The 18506-nt window shown below is 62.8% G+C and overlaps 2 protein-coding genes across 4 annotated transcripts in view; one reads left to right on the top strand and one right to left on the bottom strand.

The window, feature by feature from the left end:
• Positions 1-13653, top strand: part of MMEL1 (membrane metalloendopeptidase like 1) — a 41464-nt gene extending 27811 nt beyond the window's left edge. Inside the window, exons 6-23 of the mRNA XM_059894361.1 lie at positions 335-430; positions 796-914; positions 1499-1564; positions 2976-3110; positions 3193-3282; positions 7344-7480; positions 7840-7933; positions 9288-9416; positions 9822-9920; positions 10326-10409; positions 10785-10888; positions 11163-11221; positions 11428-11547; positions 12016-12149; positions 12247-12312; positions 12854-12949; positions 13398-13474; positions 13554-13653. Of these exons, the coding sequence (XP_059750344.1) occupies positions 335-430; positions 796-914; positions 1499-1564; positions 2976-3110; positions 3193-3282; positions 7344-7480; positions 7840-7933; positions 9288-9416; positions 9822-9920; positions 10326-10409; positions 10785-10888; positions 11163-11221; positions 11428-11547; positions 12016-12149; positions 12247-12312; positions 12854-12949; positions 13398-13474; positions 13554-13653 (1805 nt within the window). The remainder of the gene's footprint in view (positions 1-334; positions 431-795; positions 915-1498; positions 1565-2975; positions 3111-3192; positions 3283-7343; positions 7481-7839; positions 7934-9287; positions 9417-9821; positions 9921-10325; positions 10410-10784; positions 10889-11162; positions 11222-11427; positions 11548-12015; positions 12150-12246; positions 12313-12853; positions 12950-13397; positions 13475-13553) is intronic.
• Positions 13654-15066: 1413 nt separating this feature from the next.
• PRXL2B (peroxiredoxin like 2B) lies at positions 15067-18197 on the bottom strand. Of its 3 annotated transcripts, none has more exons than XM_059894336.1 (7): positions 18054-18197; positions 17641-17869; positions 16922-16973; positions 16296-16359; positions 16137-16212; positions 15729-15847; positions 15067-15240 (listed from the first exon to the last, which is right to left on the bottom strand). In XM_059894336.1, the coding sequence occupies exons 1-7, from the start codon at positions 18114-18116 to the stop codon at positions 15214-15216; spliced, it is 630 nt and encodes a 209-aa protein (XP_059750319.1). In that variant the 5' UTR covers positions 18117-18197; the 3' UTR covers positions 15067-15213. The 3 variants fall into 3 exon arrangements, with proteins under 3 accessions (XP_059750319.1, XP_059750334.1, XP_059750327.1); XM_059894351.1 differs by having other exon boundaries at positions 15753-15847; XM_059894344.1 differs by having other exon boundaries at positions 17641-17845.
• Between the last annotated feature and the right edge of the window lie 309 nt (positions 18198-18506).

The raw sequence follows: 18506 nt of genomic DNA, 5'->3' as shown, positions 1-18506 counted from the left end.
GCTTCCCAGCCGCCGGCTTGGACCCCCGCCCCTGCCCGTTCCCAGCCTTCCAGAGCACCGCCTGGGCTTCTCTGAGCTTCAGGGCCTCCCCTTCCACACCCTTGTCCTGGTGGCGCCTGTGCTTTCATCAGCCCCAGACCCTTTCCCGCCTGCATCCCATCTCTGCTCTTTCCAGGCCCCTGCGTGTCCTGTGCTGCAGAGTCTGCACCGGGAGGGCCAGGCTCTGCCCTGGGCGCCAGCATCCCCGCGGGTCCATGTGCCCGCGGGCGTCACGCCCGCACCCCCCACCTCCCCGCCAGGGCATCGGGTGAGCGACCGCTCCCTCCCCTCTCAGGTGAGATAGAAAAGCGAGACTCGCAGCCCCTGCTGGACATCCTGGAGGTGGTAGGAGGCTGGCCAGTGGCCATGGACAAGTGGACCGAGAGCATAGGTAAGGCAGGGCCTGGTGGCAGCCTCGCGTGGGCGGGTGGCCCTGGGCCTGGGGCTCCTTGGAACACAGACCTTCCAGGCCCGAGCTGGAGAGTTTGCAGCAGCTGCTGACGGGCTCCCAGCGGCTGGTGCCCTCCACTCTGCAGAGGGGCTCCTTCCAGAGCCCTAGGGAAGGGCCCGGGCTCCGGCTCTCAGCGTGGGCTCTGCTCCCTGTACTCGGGGGGTGGGGTCACACAGCGCTGCTCGCAGGGCCCTATTGATCCCCGTGGGCTCTGTGGGGATAGTTCCGGGATCCCCTGTTGCACGAGGGGCGGGGCTAGGACCCCAGGTCCTGGCAGGTCTCCAGCGAGGGGTGCTGGCCCCCAGGGCCCCGGTGGGAGCTGGAACAGCAGCTGGCCGTGATGAACGCGCGGTTCAACCGGCGGGTCCTCATCGACCTCTTCATCTGGAACGATGACCAGGACTCCAGCCAGCACATCATCTACGTACGAGCCGCGCCGGGGGGCCGCGTAGGCCGGGTCCCCTGGGTCTGGCTGGGGGCTCCCGCAGGGCAGCGGGGGGACAGCTGTTACCACAGGGGGCGGGTGGCCCGCGTATGCTCCCAGGGCCCTGCTATCATCCACACCTGCAGTTCGGGGGACCTGTGCTGATGGTCTGGGTTTCTGCTGGGCCTTCTGGGGCCCGTGTCCTGACCAGAGGGGCGGCCCAGGTGCCGAGCTGGTCCTCGGGACGGTCCGTCCAGGCCTTTGGCACCAGCACAGAAAGCCCGACCTCAGAGAGCCACCACTGGCCACAGATAGGCCGCAGAGGACCCCGCGTGGAATATACACTCCGCTCTGGGAGGGGCGCTGTCCGAGGCCCTGTGGGTGGTCCGCACCCCCTGGCCACCGCTCAGCCCACCTGCAGTCCAGCCCCAGAGCGGGGGTCGGGGCCCAGTACCTGCACACGCTCCAGATGGAGCGCCCGTTCCCGCCAGGCACAGCATGGTGGAGGGGAGGGGGCTGGGCCCACCTCGGCAAGGCTAGGGGTGTCCCAGCTCCGTGCCCAGGTTCCCACGCTCTGTCTCCAGATAGACCAGCCCACCCTGGGCATGCCGTCCCGAGAGCACTACTTCAGTGCGGGCAGCGACCAGAAGGTGAGTCGGGGGCAGCCCGACACTGGACCTGCCCCCACTGGCGCTTTCCCGCCGGCCCCTTCCACTCTGGGCGCCCTCCGCCCGTCACTCCAGGCCCACCTGTGGCCCAGCTCCCTGTGTGTCCACTCGACACTAACCCCCCAGCTAGCCTTTGTGGGCACTTGCGTGGCTCAAGCCTGGCGCTGAGGGCTGGACACGCAGACGTGGACCCCTGCCTTTGTCACCATCATAGGGGTGTCCCTGAACCCCCAGAGGCAGGATCAGCCCTGCAGCCCCGAGGGGCACACCCCGCCATCCCCATCTTGCCAGGGCAGGACTGCGGTCCACACCGCCGGCTCACTGCACAGGGCCTGTAGAGATCCGAATGCAGGCCACCCGGGCCCTGAGCCCGCTCCCTGAGCCACCCGACTCCTGCACCCAGGAGAAGAGAAATGGGGAACCGAACAGCAGCAAGGCGCGCGGGACAGGGCCAGGGGGTGTGGAAGGAGGAGTCGGGGAGGAAGAGGGGGAGCAGACTGAAAGACGGGGGGTGACGTGGCCCACGGTCTGGACGCAGCGTGGTGGGCCTCGTGGAGGAGATGGGCTGTGAGCTAGGCTGGGAGGGTCCGGCCAAGAGAAAAGACAAGTGTGGCCAAAAGAAGGAGCCGTGGAGTGGGCAGTGGGGCTGGGAGAACAGCCCAAGGAACCCAACTCAGAGCAGCAGGGACTGGGGCCCCTGGAAGGGCTCACGCCTGGCAGCCATGGATCAGGCCCGGCAGCTGCTGGCCAAGACCGGCGTGGGGGCGTCAGCCCAGCCTGATGCCAAGTAACTGGGGAAAGGTGGCCTCTGTGGTTCCTGCCTGCAAACGAGGAAACGCCCCCCCACCCCAGACAGGCCCCAAGAAGGCGGGTCCAGGAGGAGCACACAGCCTCAGGGCCCAGCTCCTGATGCCCGGCCTAGGCGAGCCTGGCTAGGGCAGCCCGTCTGAACCCTGGCGCCCGATGGCTCTGGGCCTTTACTAGCACCTACTGTGTGCCCCGCACTTTATATGCAGCTGTACGGTCCACTGGAATAGGCCTCCGGTCCCGTGCGAGCTGCTCAGGCACTGGGGTCACACATAGAAGGGATGCAGCAGGGAGCCCGGCCCTGAGCGTCTGGCTGTGGGTGGGCGAGCAGCCCATCCAGCAGGTCTGGGGAGCAGGCGCCGTCCACCCACGGGGCTCACAGCCTCCCCACCCACCGGCTTGCCAGGAGCATGAGTTCCAGCGCTGAGGGCCCCTGGTCTGGGAGGCGTGGGCCGTCTGGAACCCCCAAGCCGATGAGCACCCCGAGGGCTGCTTTGTGGCATATGCCCACCCCACCCCCACAGAGAGCTCCATGGGGGCCAAGGTGGCCGAGGCCGCCAGACTGTGTCCTCATCCTTTGGCTCAGGTACGGGAAGCCTACCTGCAGTTCATGGTATCGGTGGCCACGATGCTTCGGGCGGACATGAACCTCCCCAAGAACAACGACCTGGTGCGGGAGGACATGGCCCAGGTGCTGGAGCTGGAGACGCAGCTGGCCAACGTGAGGCCGCGGACCGGGGGCGGACGGGGTCGGGGGGGTCAGGCCAGCTGCCCCGAGCCTGTGACCACCCGCCCCGCTGCAGGCCACAGCCCCCCCGGAGGAGCGGCATGACGTCACCGCCCTGTACCACAGGATGGACCTGGAGCAGCTCCAGAGCAAGTTCGGTCTGAAGGTGAGTCCCAGCCGTGCCTGCCCCGCCTCTCTCCCCTACGCCTCAAACACGCCCACCCCAAGCGGGGCCCACGGGACCGGTCACCCAAACGGGGACATGTCCACACGGGGACGGCAGGTGTCAACTGGCTGCCTGGGGATGCGGGGCCACCCGCCTGTGACGTGGCCGCTGCGACGTCCCAAGTCTTCTGAGCAGGGGAGCGGCCTTGGGGGGGGAGTCGCTGACCCGCCCGCCCGAGTCAGGCAGGCCCCCCGCCCGGGGCTCCCTGTCCCCAGGCCCAGCTCAGGGCCCCAGCGCAGCGCTGCCCCTGACAGGGGGCCCCACGGCCGGACCCCCGGACCCTCCCCCTCCCGCTGGCCAGGCTTAGGCTCCGGGCCTGGGCTGGGGAGGGGCAGCCCAGCCCGGGAAGGGGGGCTCAGGCCTGCACCCCCCGAGGCCCCGCACTCACTCCGCCTGCTCTGAGCGGTCAGAGGGGCCTCCTCCTGTGGAAGGAGCCAGCTGACTGCGGCGACTGGGGCCCAAGTCAGAGGGAGGAGGGTGCAGCTGCGGACGGAAGCCACCGTCAGAGGCAGGACCCGAAGCTCCTTCCTCTGACCAGAAAACCTAAGTGTCTGGAGCCATAGAACAAGACGGGAAAACTCGGAGGGGACCCTGCCCGGGGCTCCTGCACCTGGTGCTCCAGAAGGCCCCATCGTCCCCCGCGCTTCCTTCCCGGCTCCCAGTGGTGGCCTGCTGTGACACCACCCCGCACCGCCCGCCAGCTCGCCCCCTCCCAGGCGGGCACTTTGAGGGGCCAGCCGTGCTCTGGCACCGACTCCATCCATGAACAAAGCAGGCAGCCCCCGCCCAGGGCTTGGGTCGGAGAAAAAGAGATGTGGCCTGCAGAGTGTGTCGGAGGGCAGGCAAGGGGGAGACAGAGGAACAGCGAGTGCCAAGGTCCTGAGGCCGGGGCTGCAGGGCGGCTGGGCGCGAGCCGAGGCCGGGGAGGGAGGGTGGACCGTGTCGGGCCTCCGGGGCCATTTTGAAGGCACCGGCTTTGATGGGACAGGACTTGACTCATAGCGAAGAGAACTTGGCTGCTGAGGACACAGGGAAGGGACTGAGGGCCAGAAGCAGGGAGACGGGTCAGGAGGCTGCAGCACAACCTAGGCGGGACCAGGTGGCGGCTTGAGACAGCGGCAGCGGAAGTGCTGAGAGGCGTGGCTCGTGGATGCATTTGGAAGGGAGAACCAGCAGGACTTGCAAATGGACCAAACGTGGGCAGTGAGAGGAAGGGAACGCAGATGGCCAGAAGGTGCCGTGGAGACGCCCCGGAGCAGGGGTGGCCACGTGCAGGAACCCAGGGCTCGCGGTGTCTGGACTATAATGCGTTTATAGAGCTTAGAATTGCCACACGTGAGCACATCCACACAGCCCCCTCCCTGCCCTCCTCCCCAAAGCAGCCAGCACCCGGCTTCCACCACACGCGTGCACTGGGCTGCTTTCTTCTACGCTCTGTGTAGGTGAGACTACATCTCACCGTCATTACGTCTCATCTCGCTGGGGCAGCAGCAACCCCTCACTCACCCTGATCACTGTACGATCGATCCTAAGAACACACAACAGCTTGTGCCCCTGTTCTCCTCTTGCTGGGCCTCTGGCTCAGTTCCACTTCTGGACTTTTCTGAGCGATGTTGCTACGTTCATTCTCACGCACATCTTTTGGCATGCACACGCGAGCATTTCTGTCAGGTGTCCACCTAGGGATGAAGTGGCCAGGTCTTAGGACACAGGTCATTCGAAAATCATCACACAGATTTACACTCCCCAACAGGAGTGTGTGAAACGCCCCCTCCAGTGCTTGGCGGTGCTCGTTCCTTCCGTCTTAGCCCATCTATGGGTGTGTTGCAGATGAACGTGTTGCGGAATTTCATCTGGGTTGGATTTGACTTTCCCTGAGCACTACTTCACACTGACTGCCCAACGGAGGCCCCTTTTGTGAAGTGTCTGCGCAAGTCTCTTGCCCACCTGTACTACTGGGATATCTGCCTTCTTCTCACTGATTTTTAGTTCTTTGAATACCTTGGATGTGACCCCTTGGTCAGTTTCTGTGTAGTAAATGTCCTTTCCAGTGGGCAGCCTGCTGTTTTACTTTCATACTGGTTTTTTTTTTTAAAGGAGGGCTTAAAATAGTCCAATTTATCAAAGACGGATGGATCCTTTCTCTATGGCTAGCGTTCATTGTGCTCTGCTTAAGAAATCTTTGCCTGCCAAGGTTGTTTAGGTCGACAGTCTACCTTGAGTTGATTTTTTATATACAGTGAGAAGAAGGAATTGTTTCATGTGCTCCTTGTGGCTGTCCAGATGATCTAGCACCATTTATTGAAAAGACTCCCCCATTAGCCATTGCACTGTGTGCCAACTTGATTAAAGACCGAGTGTCTTTTTGTGCACTTGTGCCTGTGTGCACGTCTGGGTCTGTGCGTTTGTACCTGTGTGTGTATTTCTAAACTCTCTTCTGTTCCATTGGTCTCTCTGTCTATTCACGTGCCGGAACCTACTGCCTCCATTGTTATAGCTTTGTGATAAGTTTTGATGTCTACCAACTTTGTTCTTCAAATCGATTATTCTTGATCTTTTGCACTTTCTTACAAGACTCAGAGTCAGCTAGTCAATTACACACACACACACACAAAATGCTGCTGAGATTTTGACAGGGATTGCTTGAAATCTAAGCATCAATTTGGGGAAGATTCACATCTTCCCAAGGTTGAGTCTTCTGATCCACGAAACTTCCATATATTTATGTTTTCTTTCATTTCTCTCAATAAGTTTTATAGTTTCCTACTTCAAGGCCTTACATATCTTTCATTACATTTGTTCCCAGGTGCTTGGTTTTTTAATATTATTGTAAATGGTATCATTTTGCAATTTCTCTTATTGTTTGTTGCTAGTATACAGCAATACTTTGTATACAGCAATTTTACTCAAAGCATGTAGTAGTTCTAATAGTTTATCCTTTAATATTTTATAGACACAGAATCATGTCCTTTGTAAAAAATAAGTTTTATTTCTTCCCTTTCCAATCCTTGTTGATTTTCTTTTTTTCTTGTCTTATTGAACTGGCTAGGACTTTCAGCATAATGCTGAAGTCATGACAGTAGCTATCTTGTTTCCTTCCTGATCTCAGAAGAAAAGCTTGCAACATTTTGCAAGCTTTCATTTAATTTTGTTTGCTGTAGAGTGGGGTTTTGTTTGTTGTCACTGCTGCTGTTGTATAGATCCTTTTATTAGATTACAGAACTTCCATTTCGATTTGCTGAGTCTTTTTCATGAATAGTCAATTTTAATATGCCTTATCTGCATCTATTGAAATTACCATGTGATTTTCCTTCTGTATTCAGTTATCATAGTGAATTATATTGATTTGATTTTCAAATGTTACACCACACTTGTATTCCTTGAGTAAATCTAATTTGGCTGTGTTGCATTATCCATTTTATATAGGTATGGATGAATTCCGATTGCTAATATTTTGCTTAGAATTTTTGTATCAATTAGCATAAATGAGACTGGCCTATTGTTATCTTTCCTTTTAACATCCTTATTTTGGTATTAAGGTTATTCTTGGCCTCATAAATCAAGTTGAAAGAGTTTTCTCTTTTTTCCTTCTCTGGAAAGTTTAAGATTGGCATTATGTCTTCCTCAAATGTCAGATAGTATCCGCTAGAAAAGCCAGATGAGTCTGGAAATTTCTATGTGGAAATATTTTAAATTAAATAATCCAGTTTCTTACATACAAAACTATTTAATTTTCTATCTCTTCTTTCATTTTTTGCTAAATTGTGTTTTTCCAGGAATTCTTCCATTACACTTGAATTTTCCAATATATTGCCATAATCTCTTGTTACTGTTGGTAGGCTCTGTAGTAATGTCACCCGCCTTTTTCCTGATTCTGATTACCTGCACCTTCTCTCTTATTTCTTGAATATTCTTTAGAGGGGGCTGGGTTTCTTGGATGCCCAAGAACTGTGTCTACCTCTCCATCTCTCCCTCTTTCTCCTCACTCCCTCCTTCTCCAGGGATTTAACTGGACTCTCTTCATACAATCTGTGCTATCCTCTGTCAAAATCAAGCTGCTGCCAGATGAGGAAGTGGTGGTCTACGGCATCCCTTACCTCCAGAATCTTGAAGACATCATCGATGTCTACTCATCCAGGTGAGGCTCAAGGAAGGTCCCAAGAGGTGGTGTCAGCATCTTTCCCCTGCTCTCTCCTCATCCCCAACAGCTCCTCCTCTCAGGAGAGGACCCCATAAAGCATTACTCTGAGGCGCGAGGGACAGGACGGGGTCAAATGTTTGTGGCCAATGGAACCTTACGTTAGAGATGCGAACCCTTCCTTGGGTCATCCAGGGGCAGGCAGGATGTATCTGGGGGTCGTCTTGGAGATTTCCTCCACCACCCTGAAGTCTCCGTTTGGTGTGGAGCCTGCTGTCCAAGGGCCCATAAACCACACCCTCTCCCTGGGCAAACAGCACGCACCTGTTCTATCCGCTGCCCTCTGCCTCCTGCCCCAGGACCATGCAGAACTACCTGGTCTGGCGCCTGGTGCTGGACCGCATCAGCAGCCTGAGCCAGAGATTCAAGGATGCACGCGCAAACTACCGCAAGGTGAGCGACGCCCTGCCCCTGCACCGAGCCTGGCCTGTTTCCTTGATAACACTGACCACCTGCTGTGGGCCTGCACCAAGGTCCACCCTGGGATCAGAGCTGTGATCCAGGCTCATGAGACACGCCCTCTTGGGGCAGCGTAACGATAAGCCATCGACAAAGCACAATCTGCTCTTTCAAGACCAGCAAGTAGGATGTGAGGGGAGGGGGTGAGGGCAGGGAGAGCCTCTCTGTGAAAGTGACCATGGAGACCTCAAGGCACGAATGACCCAGGCCAGATTCCCAGGAGCAGAAACAGCTAGTGCAGAGGTCCTGGGGCAGGGACCCCAGGGTCACATTGGGGAAGGAAGGAGATGAGGTCGCGGAGGCGGGGGAGGCAACCATGGGCCAGAGCAGCATGCGGATTCCACGTGCACTGAGAGCCACTGGGGTGTTAAGAGTGGGAACCACAGTCCGATGCCCTGCTGGTGTGGTCATTCTGGCTGCTGCGGGGGCACAGGCCGAGTGGAGGCAGGTGCCATCATCGGGGGGGGAGGGTAGACCAGGGCGTCGGCACTAGATGGAGGTGCTGACGACAGGCAGTTGAGGTGTGGATGGGGGGGGGGGATGAGGAACGGGGGAGTCGGGGGCCTCTGAGGTTCTTCACCAGGGACATGGGGTGGGCAGAGGTCCGGCCCCGATCGGGGAGATGGTGGCAGAACAGGTTGTGGCGATCAGGCCTCCTGCTTTGCCGTCTTGGGCTGAGGACACTACGAGCCAAGCATGGAGCAGGGAGCTGAAGCCCAGAGCTCAGAGGACAGAGAATGAGTCACACTGACTTCCGAAGAGGCAGCAAACCCCACAGCCCCGGAACGTGTGGCCAGATGCTGGGCGGAGCTCCGAGGGGGCCAAGATGTGGGGCCAGAAATCTGACGGGGGACACATTTCCATCTTGTGCCGTGTCCCCAGGGACAGACGGGCACACATTCTCATCGTCATTCTGGAGATGGGAAAACCAGGGCCCAGACAGCTGGCGGCTCACGGCTGAGCCAGACAAGGCCCCCAAGGTCAACGCCAGCCTGTGCTTTGGGGTAGGGCTGGAGTCCTTGAGAGCCGAGTCGGCCAGACAGCCAGGCCAGGGTGGCAGGGACAGGGGACAAGGAGGAACTCGGGACCGGGCAGGGCACCCGCACCCCGGGGTCGGCCTGGGCCGGGAGTCCAGGCCTCCAAACTGCACACCCGGTCCTCCCACACCAGGGGTGGTGTTCAAAGGGAGTGTCTGAGTTCACCAATGTCCCCCACTGGCCCCTGGGCACGCTGGGGCCAAGGCCAGGGAAGCAGACATTGGTAAACGTGGTGAAATGAAACGTGCCAGGCGCTGTACGGCACGACGGTAGAGGAGGTGCGCTGGCGGGAGTGCGTCAGCTACGTCAACAGTAACATGGAGAGCGCCGTGGGCTCACTCTACGTCAAGGAGGCCTTCCCCGGGGACAGCAAGAATGTGGTACGTGTCTGGCGACCCCACCCTGGGCCAGGGGACACCAGCCCGTGGCACCTCTCGCCCCAGCAGCGCCTGTGTGCTCAGCGGTACCGGGGAGCACGTGTTTGCCCGGCGTCCCATCACACAGCGGGATGCGGGGAAGCCTTGCCCGCCCCAGGCCTCTGGCCCCCCAACAGCTATCGGCCCCGACCCCCAGCCCCGCGGGCCTGCCTGGGAAGGGGACAAGTTGTACGAGGCGTGAGTCCAGGGCCTGGCAGGCCCTAGGCCCACCCAGGACAAAGTGCTGCCATGTGGACCCTGTCCCAGGGGATCAGATCCCGCCCCCAACCCCCCACCACGTTCGGAGTGGCCCCCTGCAGAGACCCCAGGGCCGATCAGCCAGGCACCAGGGTCATGCGCTCCCCCCAGGTCGGAGAGCTCATCGACAAGCTGCGGGCAGTGTTCGTGGAGACCCTGGACGAGCTGAGCTGGATGGATGAGTCATCCAAGAAGAAGGCCCAGGAGAAGGTGGGCAGGAGGCTGGGGGAGGGTGGCCCCAGTGCAAGGGGCACAGGGTAATCATCGCCACCGCCTGGGGGGTGGGGGGCTCGCTCGGGAAGGGGCTGTGGGCAGAGGTGAGACCCCCCAGCACCCCCGCAATGGGTGGGGGCGGCCACGGCCACAGGGAGCAGGAGCCCCTCCGGGCTAGTGTGACAGACAGCAGCCAAGCAGCTCTGCTCGGCCCCTCCCCACCAGACCCCTGGCTGGCGGCCGGGTGCGAAGGTCGGTCTCACCCTTCCACGTTCTGTCCCCATTAGCCTCCCCACAGCCTGCAAGGAGGGCGAGTCCCTTAGCCCCTTACCCACGTGGCGGGGGCAATGCCAGGATGCCCACAGTGGGGCGGGCATGGACCGGCCCCCCTCTCGTCCCTAGGCCATGAGCATCCGGGAGCAGATTGGGTATCCCGACTACATCCTGGAGGAGGGGAACAAGCACCTGGACGAGGAGTATTCCAATGTGCGTGCCACCCCAGACAGCCCACCTGTCCCCTCGCCCCAACCCAACCCGCCCCCTGAACCAGCCCGCAAGGACCTTGGGCCCTCAACTACCGGGGGTGGATTCCGTACATAACTCAGCCACCTGGCCACATGCTCTAGGGGCTCTAGCATCACCTTCCATTACAGGTGGGGAAACCACGGCCGGGAGGGCCTTGGATCTCGCCCAGTAAATGCACAGAGCCGGGGTTGGCCCCTAATCCACCTGCAGCCAGAGCCTGTGGGCCACATTTGGGACTGCCTGGCGAGTCCTGAGGCCAGTCCCCAGCCACCCTTGACCTCCCTTACCCCCGGGCCCCTCGAGGACCCCACACGCATGCCCACCCGTCTCCTGTAGCTGAACTTCTCGGAGCACCTGTACTTTGAGAACGGATTGCAGAATCTCAAGGCTGGCGCCCAGCGGAGCCTCAAGAAGCTTCGGGAGAAGGTGGACCAAAACCTGTGAGTGGGGATGGAAGCGGGGGGGGAATGGGCCAGCGGGGGAGGGCGGTGGGTCTGACCCAGAGCCCCCCTGCACCCGCCCTCTGCTTGTGGGGTCCCAGGGAGAAGCCAGGGCTTTGGACTGGCCTAGACCCTGCCCTGGCCGTTGGCCGTGCTGGCCTCGTGGCATGACCGCTGTGCACGGGTCAGGGTGGGCTCTGGTCAGCCGAGTAGGGGGACCTGGAGGGCAGGCCCGGGAGACCTGGGCTCTGAATGACCCACTTGTCTATCACAGCTGGAACATCGGGGCCGCCGTGGTGAATGCGTTCTACTCCCCAAACCGAAACCAGATTGGTATGTTCACCCTGCCCCCCACGAGCCCTGCCCTCTTGCCTTCGGAGCCTAGGTTTTCTCCTCTGTAAAATGGGGCAGGGGATCATAACCTTTACCTCCCCGGCTGTGAGGTTAAATGACAGGACGCCTGGGTGTGCCCACCCCGAGCCTGGCACACAGGTGTGCTCACCCAGCTCATTCCGTCCCCCACCGCCTCCTCACCACAGTGTTTCCCGCCGGGATCCTCCAGCCCCCTTTCTTCAGCAAGGAGCAGCCACAGGCCTTGAACTTTGGGGGGATCGGGATGGTGATTGGGCACGAGATCACCCATGGCTTTGATGACAACGGTACGGGGCTGTCTGGGGGTCAGAGCTGCACCTCCAGTCACAAACACACCCCGCCCACCGCTGCGCGGGGGCCCCCTGCCTGGTTCCTGCCCGGTTCCAGGGGCCTCCAGCTGCCACCGAGGCTGGCTTTCCCATAGGGCTAGACCTCCGAAACCTTCTGAGGGCAGCCCCGTGTCCCCAGGGCCCAGTGCTCCCCTCCCCTGGGGTTTAGAGAGCATGGACGCCACCGCACGGGTCCTTAGTCCACGGTGCCTCTGGGGTCCTGTGACCCAAGACCCCAGGCCCTGACCTGGGGGATGGCATGGACACCACTGAAGCCTTCCGTCCCCCAGGGCCCGAGCAGCCCCGGGACAGGGGCCCATTCTCTGCTCACGTGAGCTCTAGACACCGGGGTTCCCGGGAGGACGTGGGGGAGAGGCTGGCGCTGGGCAGGCCGGGCCTCGTGGGCAGCCCCCCGCCCCCATCCAGGCCGGAACTTCGACAAGAATGGCAACATGATGGACTGGTGGAGTAACTTCTCGGCCCAGCACTTCCGCAAGCGGTCGGAGTGCATGGTCTACCAGTATGGCAACTACTCCTGGGACCTGGCCGACGACCAGAACGTGAGTGGCCACGGCCCGGACACACCGCAGCCCTGGCCTGGGGGAGGGTGGAGGAGGGGAGCCCGGGCGCCCCCGCCATCCTGTCTCCCGCCTGCAGGTCAATGGCTTCAGTACCCTCGGGGAAAACATCGCAGACAATGGAGGGGTGCGGCAGGCCTACAAGGTGCGTCCAAGCAGGGCCCCCGAGGAGGTGGGGTGGGGGGCAACCAGGTCCAGGCAGGGACTGACCCCCTCCCAAGCCCAGGCAGGTCCTGGGACCCTTCTCTGTGTGACGGGGAGGCGGCAGAGCCCTGGGGGGGCCTGCCAGCCACAGGCGGGCAGGCCCACACTTTACCCCAACCTTAGCTGAGGCCTCCGCGCTCTGGGGAGACCACTGTCCGTTGCCAAGTAAGGCAGTGACAGTCACTGCACGCCCGCCAGCCTCAGCGACACCCCTGCACCAGCAGCCTCGGGCACTGGGTGTCGGGCGCTCATTCATGTGGCGGGCTGCCCGGGCCGTGGGCTCCCACCGAGCCCGGGGTCGGCGCTCAGATGGTCCCTGGGGTTCTCAGAGGCCCCACGCTGCAGGGGCAGGACCCCCACCGGAGGAGGCCCGGAAGCCAGACCTCCCTTCCGCCCCGATCCAAGGACCCCGGAGTCCTGGCCAGCCCGGTGCTGCCCCCAGGAGGGTAGGCCCTGGCCCAGCACCCGTTTGGTGCCTGCAGGCTTACCTGAAGTGGGTGGCGGAAGGCGGCAAGGACCAGCAGCTGCCGGGACTGGAGCTGACCTACGAGCAGCTGTTCTTCATCAGCTACGCACAGGTGCGAGACAGTCCCCTGCCCCACTGGCTGCAAACCGGCTCCCCGCTTGCGTCCTTGGCGAGCCCCCACGAACGCACGCCTCCAGGGACACCCTGGCGGGCAAGCCAGGCAGAACCAGAACCAGTGCGCCAGGAAGGCTTCCCGGAGGGAAAGGATGGTGGCAGCGTGGGAGCTGGGGAAGATTCAGATGTTGCTGTGGAAGGAGCAGGGCGACCCGCTGGCTTCCCTCCCCCGACCCAAGAAGGAGCAGCGGGGGCCCTGGCGGGACTCCTTTGTGCCCAGAGAGGAACCAGGACGCACTCCCTCCGCGCCACAGCCCTAGGGGCACCCGTCTCCCCAGGCCCGCGCCGCCCCCTCCAGGATGCCCTCTGGTCCTCCATGCCCCTGCACGCCATCCCCCCCCGCCCCTCCTCCAAGTCCCGCGGCCACGCCCCTCGTGCGCCCACAGGTGTGGTGCGGCTCCTACCGGCCCGAGTTCGCCATCCAGTCCATCAAGACTGACGTCCACAGCCCCCTAAAGTACAGGCAAGTGGCCCCCCGCGCCCCCGCGCCCCGCGCCCGGGCCCGGGCCGGCGCCGTCTCAGGCCCCTCCGTCCACCCGCAGGGTGCTGGGCTCGCTGCAGAACCTGGCCGCCTTCGCGGACGCGTTCCACTGCGCGCGGGGCTCCGCCATGCACCCGAAGGTGCGATGCCGCGTCTGGTAGCCAAGGCCGAGCCGCGCTGCGTGGCCCACGCCCACCCGCCCACCCGAGGTGTCCCGTCCGCGCGGAGACAGTGCTGCCAGCGGGGACCCGGCGTGCGCCCCGCTCCCGGCGGCCGACCCACCCGCGCCACGCCCGGCCTGGAGCGCGACCCGGCCCTGAGCCCCCTCCGCGCCCGCCCGCGACGGTCTACACCGCCCACCGCAGCCCTGTAGACACAGTTATCGGTCTTCTGCCCGCTCTCCAAAGCGCGTCCTCCTCAGGTGTCCACGAGCTTCAGACTTGAGCTAAGTAAACGCTTTAAAGCAGTCGGCTGCCTTGTCTGTGTAGCAGGGCCCGGGGCCGGCCGTCGGGGTGACAGTACCTGAGAAAGTGCCCCACTCTCCCGCTGCACCTGCCGCTGACTGCTGGTGGCCAAGTGAGGAAATGGTAGGGCGCTCCTGACAATCTCCCCAGGGTCTCTGTGCTGGGGGCGCAGCAATGACCACGATGCCCCCAAATGCCCGCCCTCGGGGGTCACAGTTCAGGTAGGGAGAGGGGCTCCTGACCCAGGAAGGAGCCGAGTTCCAGGAGGGGGGCGGGGGGATCCGAGCTGCAGCCCAGAATCTGGATTTTGGGTTTTGTGTAACTGGAAGCCAGTGAGGGGTTAAACCTTGTCACCTGCCCTGAGTTTTTAAATGACCACAGAGACTCTGTTGGGGGCCGGGGACGCTGGGACGCCAGCTAGAAGGCCACTGTGGTTGTCCAGGTCTGGACCAGGGGGCATGGAGGGTGCTGAGAAAGTCATCTGAACTCAGACGAGAGAGCTCCTGACGGGGCAGGACAGGAGTTCTGCTCTAAACCTGTTAGGTTTGAGGTGCTTGTCACCTCCCCCTCTCGTGACAGGGGCATCGGGGGAGCTGGACAATCCCTCCAGGCTAGCCCCCACCCCCAGCGGGGCGCACGTGACAAGTCTCACGTGAGTAAAGGGCCTGCCGGCGGAGCAGCCCTTTCCCTAAAACTCCCCGACTGTCCACCAGACTCCAGCGGGTGGAATGGAAACCATCTCCTCCCCGGAAACCATTAGCTCCCACTGGACGTGAGCTCTGACCCCCACCCCTCCAGGCCAGGCTCCCGCCTGGGGCTTGGGGAGTTTCCTCACTATGAGACGGAGCCCATCCCACTCTCGTCTCCCACACCGTGGACCTGTGCTCAGACCCCTGACCTACATGTGCCAAAGGCCTGAGGTCTCCAGGGAGGCTGCAGGGGCGCGTCCACCACCACCAACCCACCAGGGAAAGCGACTCTGCTAGCGGGGAAGGTGACGCCTGGGGATGCATGACCGCCCCCCTGGCCTGGATGAAACCAAGAGCGATCAAGGCCGGGGTGGCCAGGGCTGCCAAGGACGCAAGATTCAGAGGCAATGAAAAAACACTGTCCAGAAACTGCAGTTTAATGCTCGTCGCTGCCTGCAGACCAGGCAGAGTTCAGCCCCAGCCCAGAGATTCTGGAATTTGTTCACATCCAACTCCCAGTGTGCCCAGGGCAGGAGACGCCGCCCAGATCCTTGGAGGCCCGGGGCCTTCACCTTGAGCACGCCTCCTCATCACACTGCAGAGCCAGCAGAGGCCCCATCAGCCTGGCCACACTCCCTGGGCCAAGAGCAGCTGATCCCACCCTCCAGGGGCCTGTGGCCCAAGTGGAAGAGAAGGAGTGTGCTGGACAGTCCCCTCCATTCGGGGCACAGGAGGGAGGCCACCAGCACCATGCTAAACTAACGTGGGCAACGGTCACCTGGGACAAACCCCAGCCCTCCCAGGCGGAGAGGACGGGCCCCTCCTCTGCCTTGCAGCCCCTGACCAGCCCCCTGTCCCCTGGAGAGGGCCCTGCTGTGCCTGCCCATCTGGCCACCCTGCCCCTGGCCCGTCACCGCAAAGTGGGGTGGCAGTGACATCCTGGGGCTGCTGTGAGCCCAGAATCACCTAAAGCCAACAAGGTCCAGCTGAGCATCTGGCCACAGCAAGTGCTCAACCCAGGGGAGTTGGTGGGGGGGTGGGGGGGCATTCTTAGCCCGGTGCCCGCCCCAGGCCTGGGCTCACCTTGGGCGGCTCACTGGTACAGACCTCCGCAGAGATGCCCAGGGCCTGCAGGATGCTCTCCTGGGGGGCGTAGTCACCTGGAGACTTCTGGACAAAGTGTAGCAGCACTTTGTCACCACCTGCAGCCGGCGGGGGGGGGGGGGGTGTCGTCAGGGTGCCCCTGTGTGGCCACTACCCCACCTGGTTACACTGAGATGAGTGAGCTCTTCTGGCCACACCCCGCCCAGCTAGGATGACACTCAAGAGCTGGGCCACTCCACCAAGGGGGTAACTGTGCCGAGATCAATAAGCCGGAGGGAGGGAGGGGCAGGGCAGGGTCAAGTTCATCAAGACCTTCTTGAGTATGCGGCCCCGCACCCCCGACCCCGTGACCACGCGGTTGGCCCTGACGCCCCTCCCCTGGCCCACCTTTGGCAACCACCAGCAGCCCTCCGCTCTGCAGCAGATCCCCGGAGAGATTCCCCTGGATGCCGACAGCCTTGGCCTGGGGGGAGGGGAGCAGGCCCAGGTCAGTCCTAGACAGAAGCCCCTGCACCTGAGTCCCACACGACCTTGGCCGTCACAAACCTTGGCGGCCACGTCACGAACAGGCTTCCCCAGGGCGGCCGGCAGGATGCTCAAGCTGTTGTACCTGCCAAGACACAGCTGGCTTGTCCAGGCTCTGACCCTGCACCAAAGACCGAGCCCCAGCGCCTGCCCCCAGTCTCTGCACAGACCAGTTCCGACCAGCAGGCCCCACCCCATCTCACCAGGGGCTCAGGAGGCACGGGGCAGCCAGGCCAGCAGCTGGCCCAGCCAGGAGCAGCTGCCAGAGCCATGGGGCACCCAGCCTGTGGGCTGGCAGGCCTGGGGCCCCACAGAGGGTGTGGGGAGTGCGGACTGGGTGAGCCCGGGGGTTCTCGCTCAGCTGGCACTGCCAATCAGACGAGGCGGCCAGCCTGTGGCAGATGCACCGAGGTGGCTAGGGCGGCCCCTGACTGGAGTGCTAGGCCCGGGTGCCCTCTGCAGCCAGCTGTGGGGAGGCCCTGGGTGAGAAGCCTAACCTACAGCCCATAATAGACACTCGGCACCCAAAAGAGAGCCCGGCAGGGCTGGCTGGAGCAGTGGATGCCCCCAGAGCCCGCGTGGCCAGGGAGAGGCGGGAGGGGAGAAGAGGAAGAAGGGAGCGGTGGCGCCCCGAGCCCCCAGCTCACCGCTTGAAGCCCAGCTCCTTGTAAAACTGCTTGCTCTCATCCAGGTAGAGCTCTGAAAAGCAGAGGCCACAGGTGGGCGCCCCAGGCCACCTGCCCCCCTGGCTCACCCTCCTACATCCGCCCGTCTGTCCACCCTTGGTACCCAGCTCGCCCACTAAGGACCAGGAGGGGCAGAGCAGGGCTGACTGTCCCCATTGTTAGAGGAGAGGCAGAGGCCCAGAGGTACAGGTGGAAAGGGAGAAGCAGGACTTGTCTGGACTCTGCCACTGGGCCCAGGGCTCTGTGAGGGGAGGGGTCCAGCGGGGTGGGGTCGGGAGGCAGCGCAGCCTGGGCTCTGGTCCCAGATACTCCTTGGGGAAAGCATCGGGGAAGTTCAGAATCTGGCTCCTGGGGAGGCAAGGAGCTGGCAGCTGACCCAGTAAAGACCTTTGGCCTGGATTGCAGGCCAGAGTCACCACTGAGCCCTCCACAGTGGGAAGAACATCATGTCTGGGGCAGGCGGGTAGAGGCCACAGCCGGAGAAGGGAGGGGAGGGGCGGGGAGGGAAGGGGAGGGGACACAGGAGCCTATCAAGGCCGCTCCTGGAGAGAGAAGGGCCTAGGCTGGGCAAGAAGGAGGCAGCGAATGCCCTGAGTTTGAGGAGGGGTCTCAGGGCGGGTTGGGCAGTTGTGGGGGGAAGGTGTGTACTGCAGGGGGAGGAGGGTGGGGAGTGCAGGCACCTCCCGCGAAGTAGCCACCGTCCAGGAACTCCTGCAGGCCCAGGGCCTCGGGCCCCACGCCCACCAGGCGCACGCCGTGCTGGTCCAGGAGCCCCTTCAGGCTGCTGAGGTCCCGGGCGATCCAGCGACACACCATGCAGCCGAAGCGCCGCAGGCCGGCCACCACGCACGCCTGCTCCTGCCACAAGCTCCGCAGCTCCACGGCCTGCGCCGGGGCGGGTGAGGGGCGCTGCCGGACCACCGCCCGTGCGCACGTCCTCACCCCCGGCCCCGCTCCCGCGCCCCGTGCCCCCGGCCAGCGCCGCGCACGCCCAGCCTGCGCCCCCAGCTCCGCCCTGTGCCCCGGCGCCGGCCTCGGATGCCGCTGCCAGGTGCCGGGGCGCACCCACCACCCTGAGCCCGTCCAGCCTCACCTCCCCGGTCACCGCGTGCTTCAGGACACACGCGCCCACGCGGGAAAGGTCCACCGTGCTCATGGCTGCTGCCGCCCCGGATCCCAGCAGCAAGCCCGCTCTCCAGCAGTCCGCTCAGCCTTCCGTCCTGCGCGCGGCCCGGCTCCGCCCCGGACACGCCCCCAGACCACCGCCCCGGCCCACCCCCTCCGCCCTGGCCCCTGCCCCGGCACCGGCCCCGCCTACCGCAGCTGCCCATAAGCAAAATAGGCTCCCGGTCACGCATTTTGTATATGCATGAGCCCGTCAGCCAATGGTGCCGCTGGTAGTGGGCGGAGCTTGGCGTCTGGGCTGCAGGCACGCGGTGCGCCTGCGCAGGGTGCAGCGCCCGGCCTGGGGCGGGGTCAGTCGTGGAGTGCGGGAGTGATAAGGGACGGAGCGGTGGGGGTCCCGGGGTTCCGGCGGGGGTCCCAT

Source organism: Balaenoptera ricei, chromosome 1 (genome assembly GCF_028023285.1).
Source record: "Balaenoptera ricei isolate mBalRic1 chromosome 1, mBalRic1.hap2, whole genome shotgun sequence".
Lineage (NCBI taxonomy): Eukaryota > Metazoa > Chordata > Mammalia > Artiodactyla > Balaenopteridae > Balaenoptera > Balaenoptera ricei.
Note: the sequence above shows the minus strand (reverse complement) of the source record. Positions and strands in the feature narration are given on the sequence as shown.

Coding starts and splice junctions, on each gene's coding strand:
- PRXL2B (XM_059894336.1), bottom strand. CDS start 18,116: ATGAGCACGGTGGACCTTTCCCGCGTGGGCGCGTGTGTCCTGAAGCAC. Junction 16,213..16,295: donor TTCGTGACGTGGCCGCCAAG/GTTTGTGACGGC, acceptor CCCTCCCCCCAG/GCCAAGGCTGTCGGCATCCA. Junction 15,848..16,136: donor GCTGCTGGTGGTTGCCAAAG/GTGGGCCAGGGG, acceptor CGCCGGCTGCAG/GTGGTGACAAAGTGCTGCTA.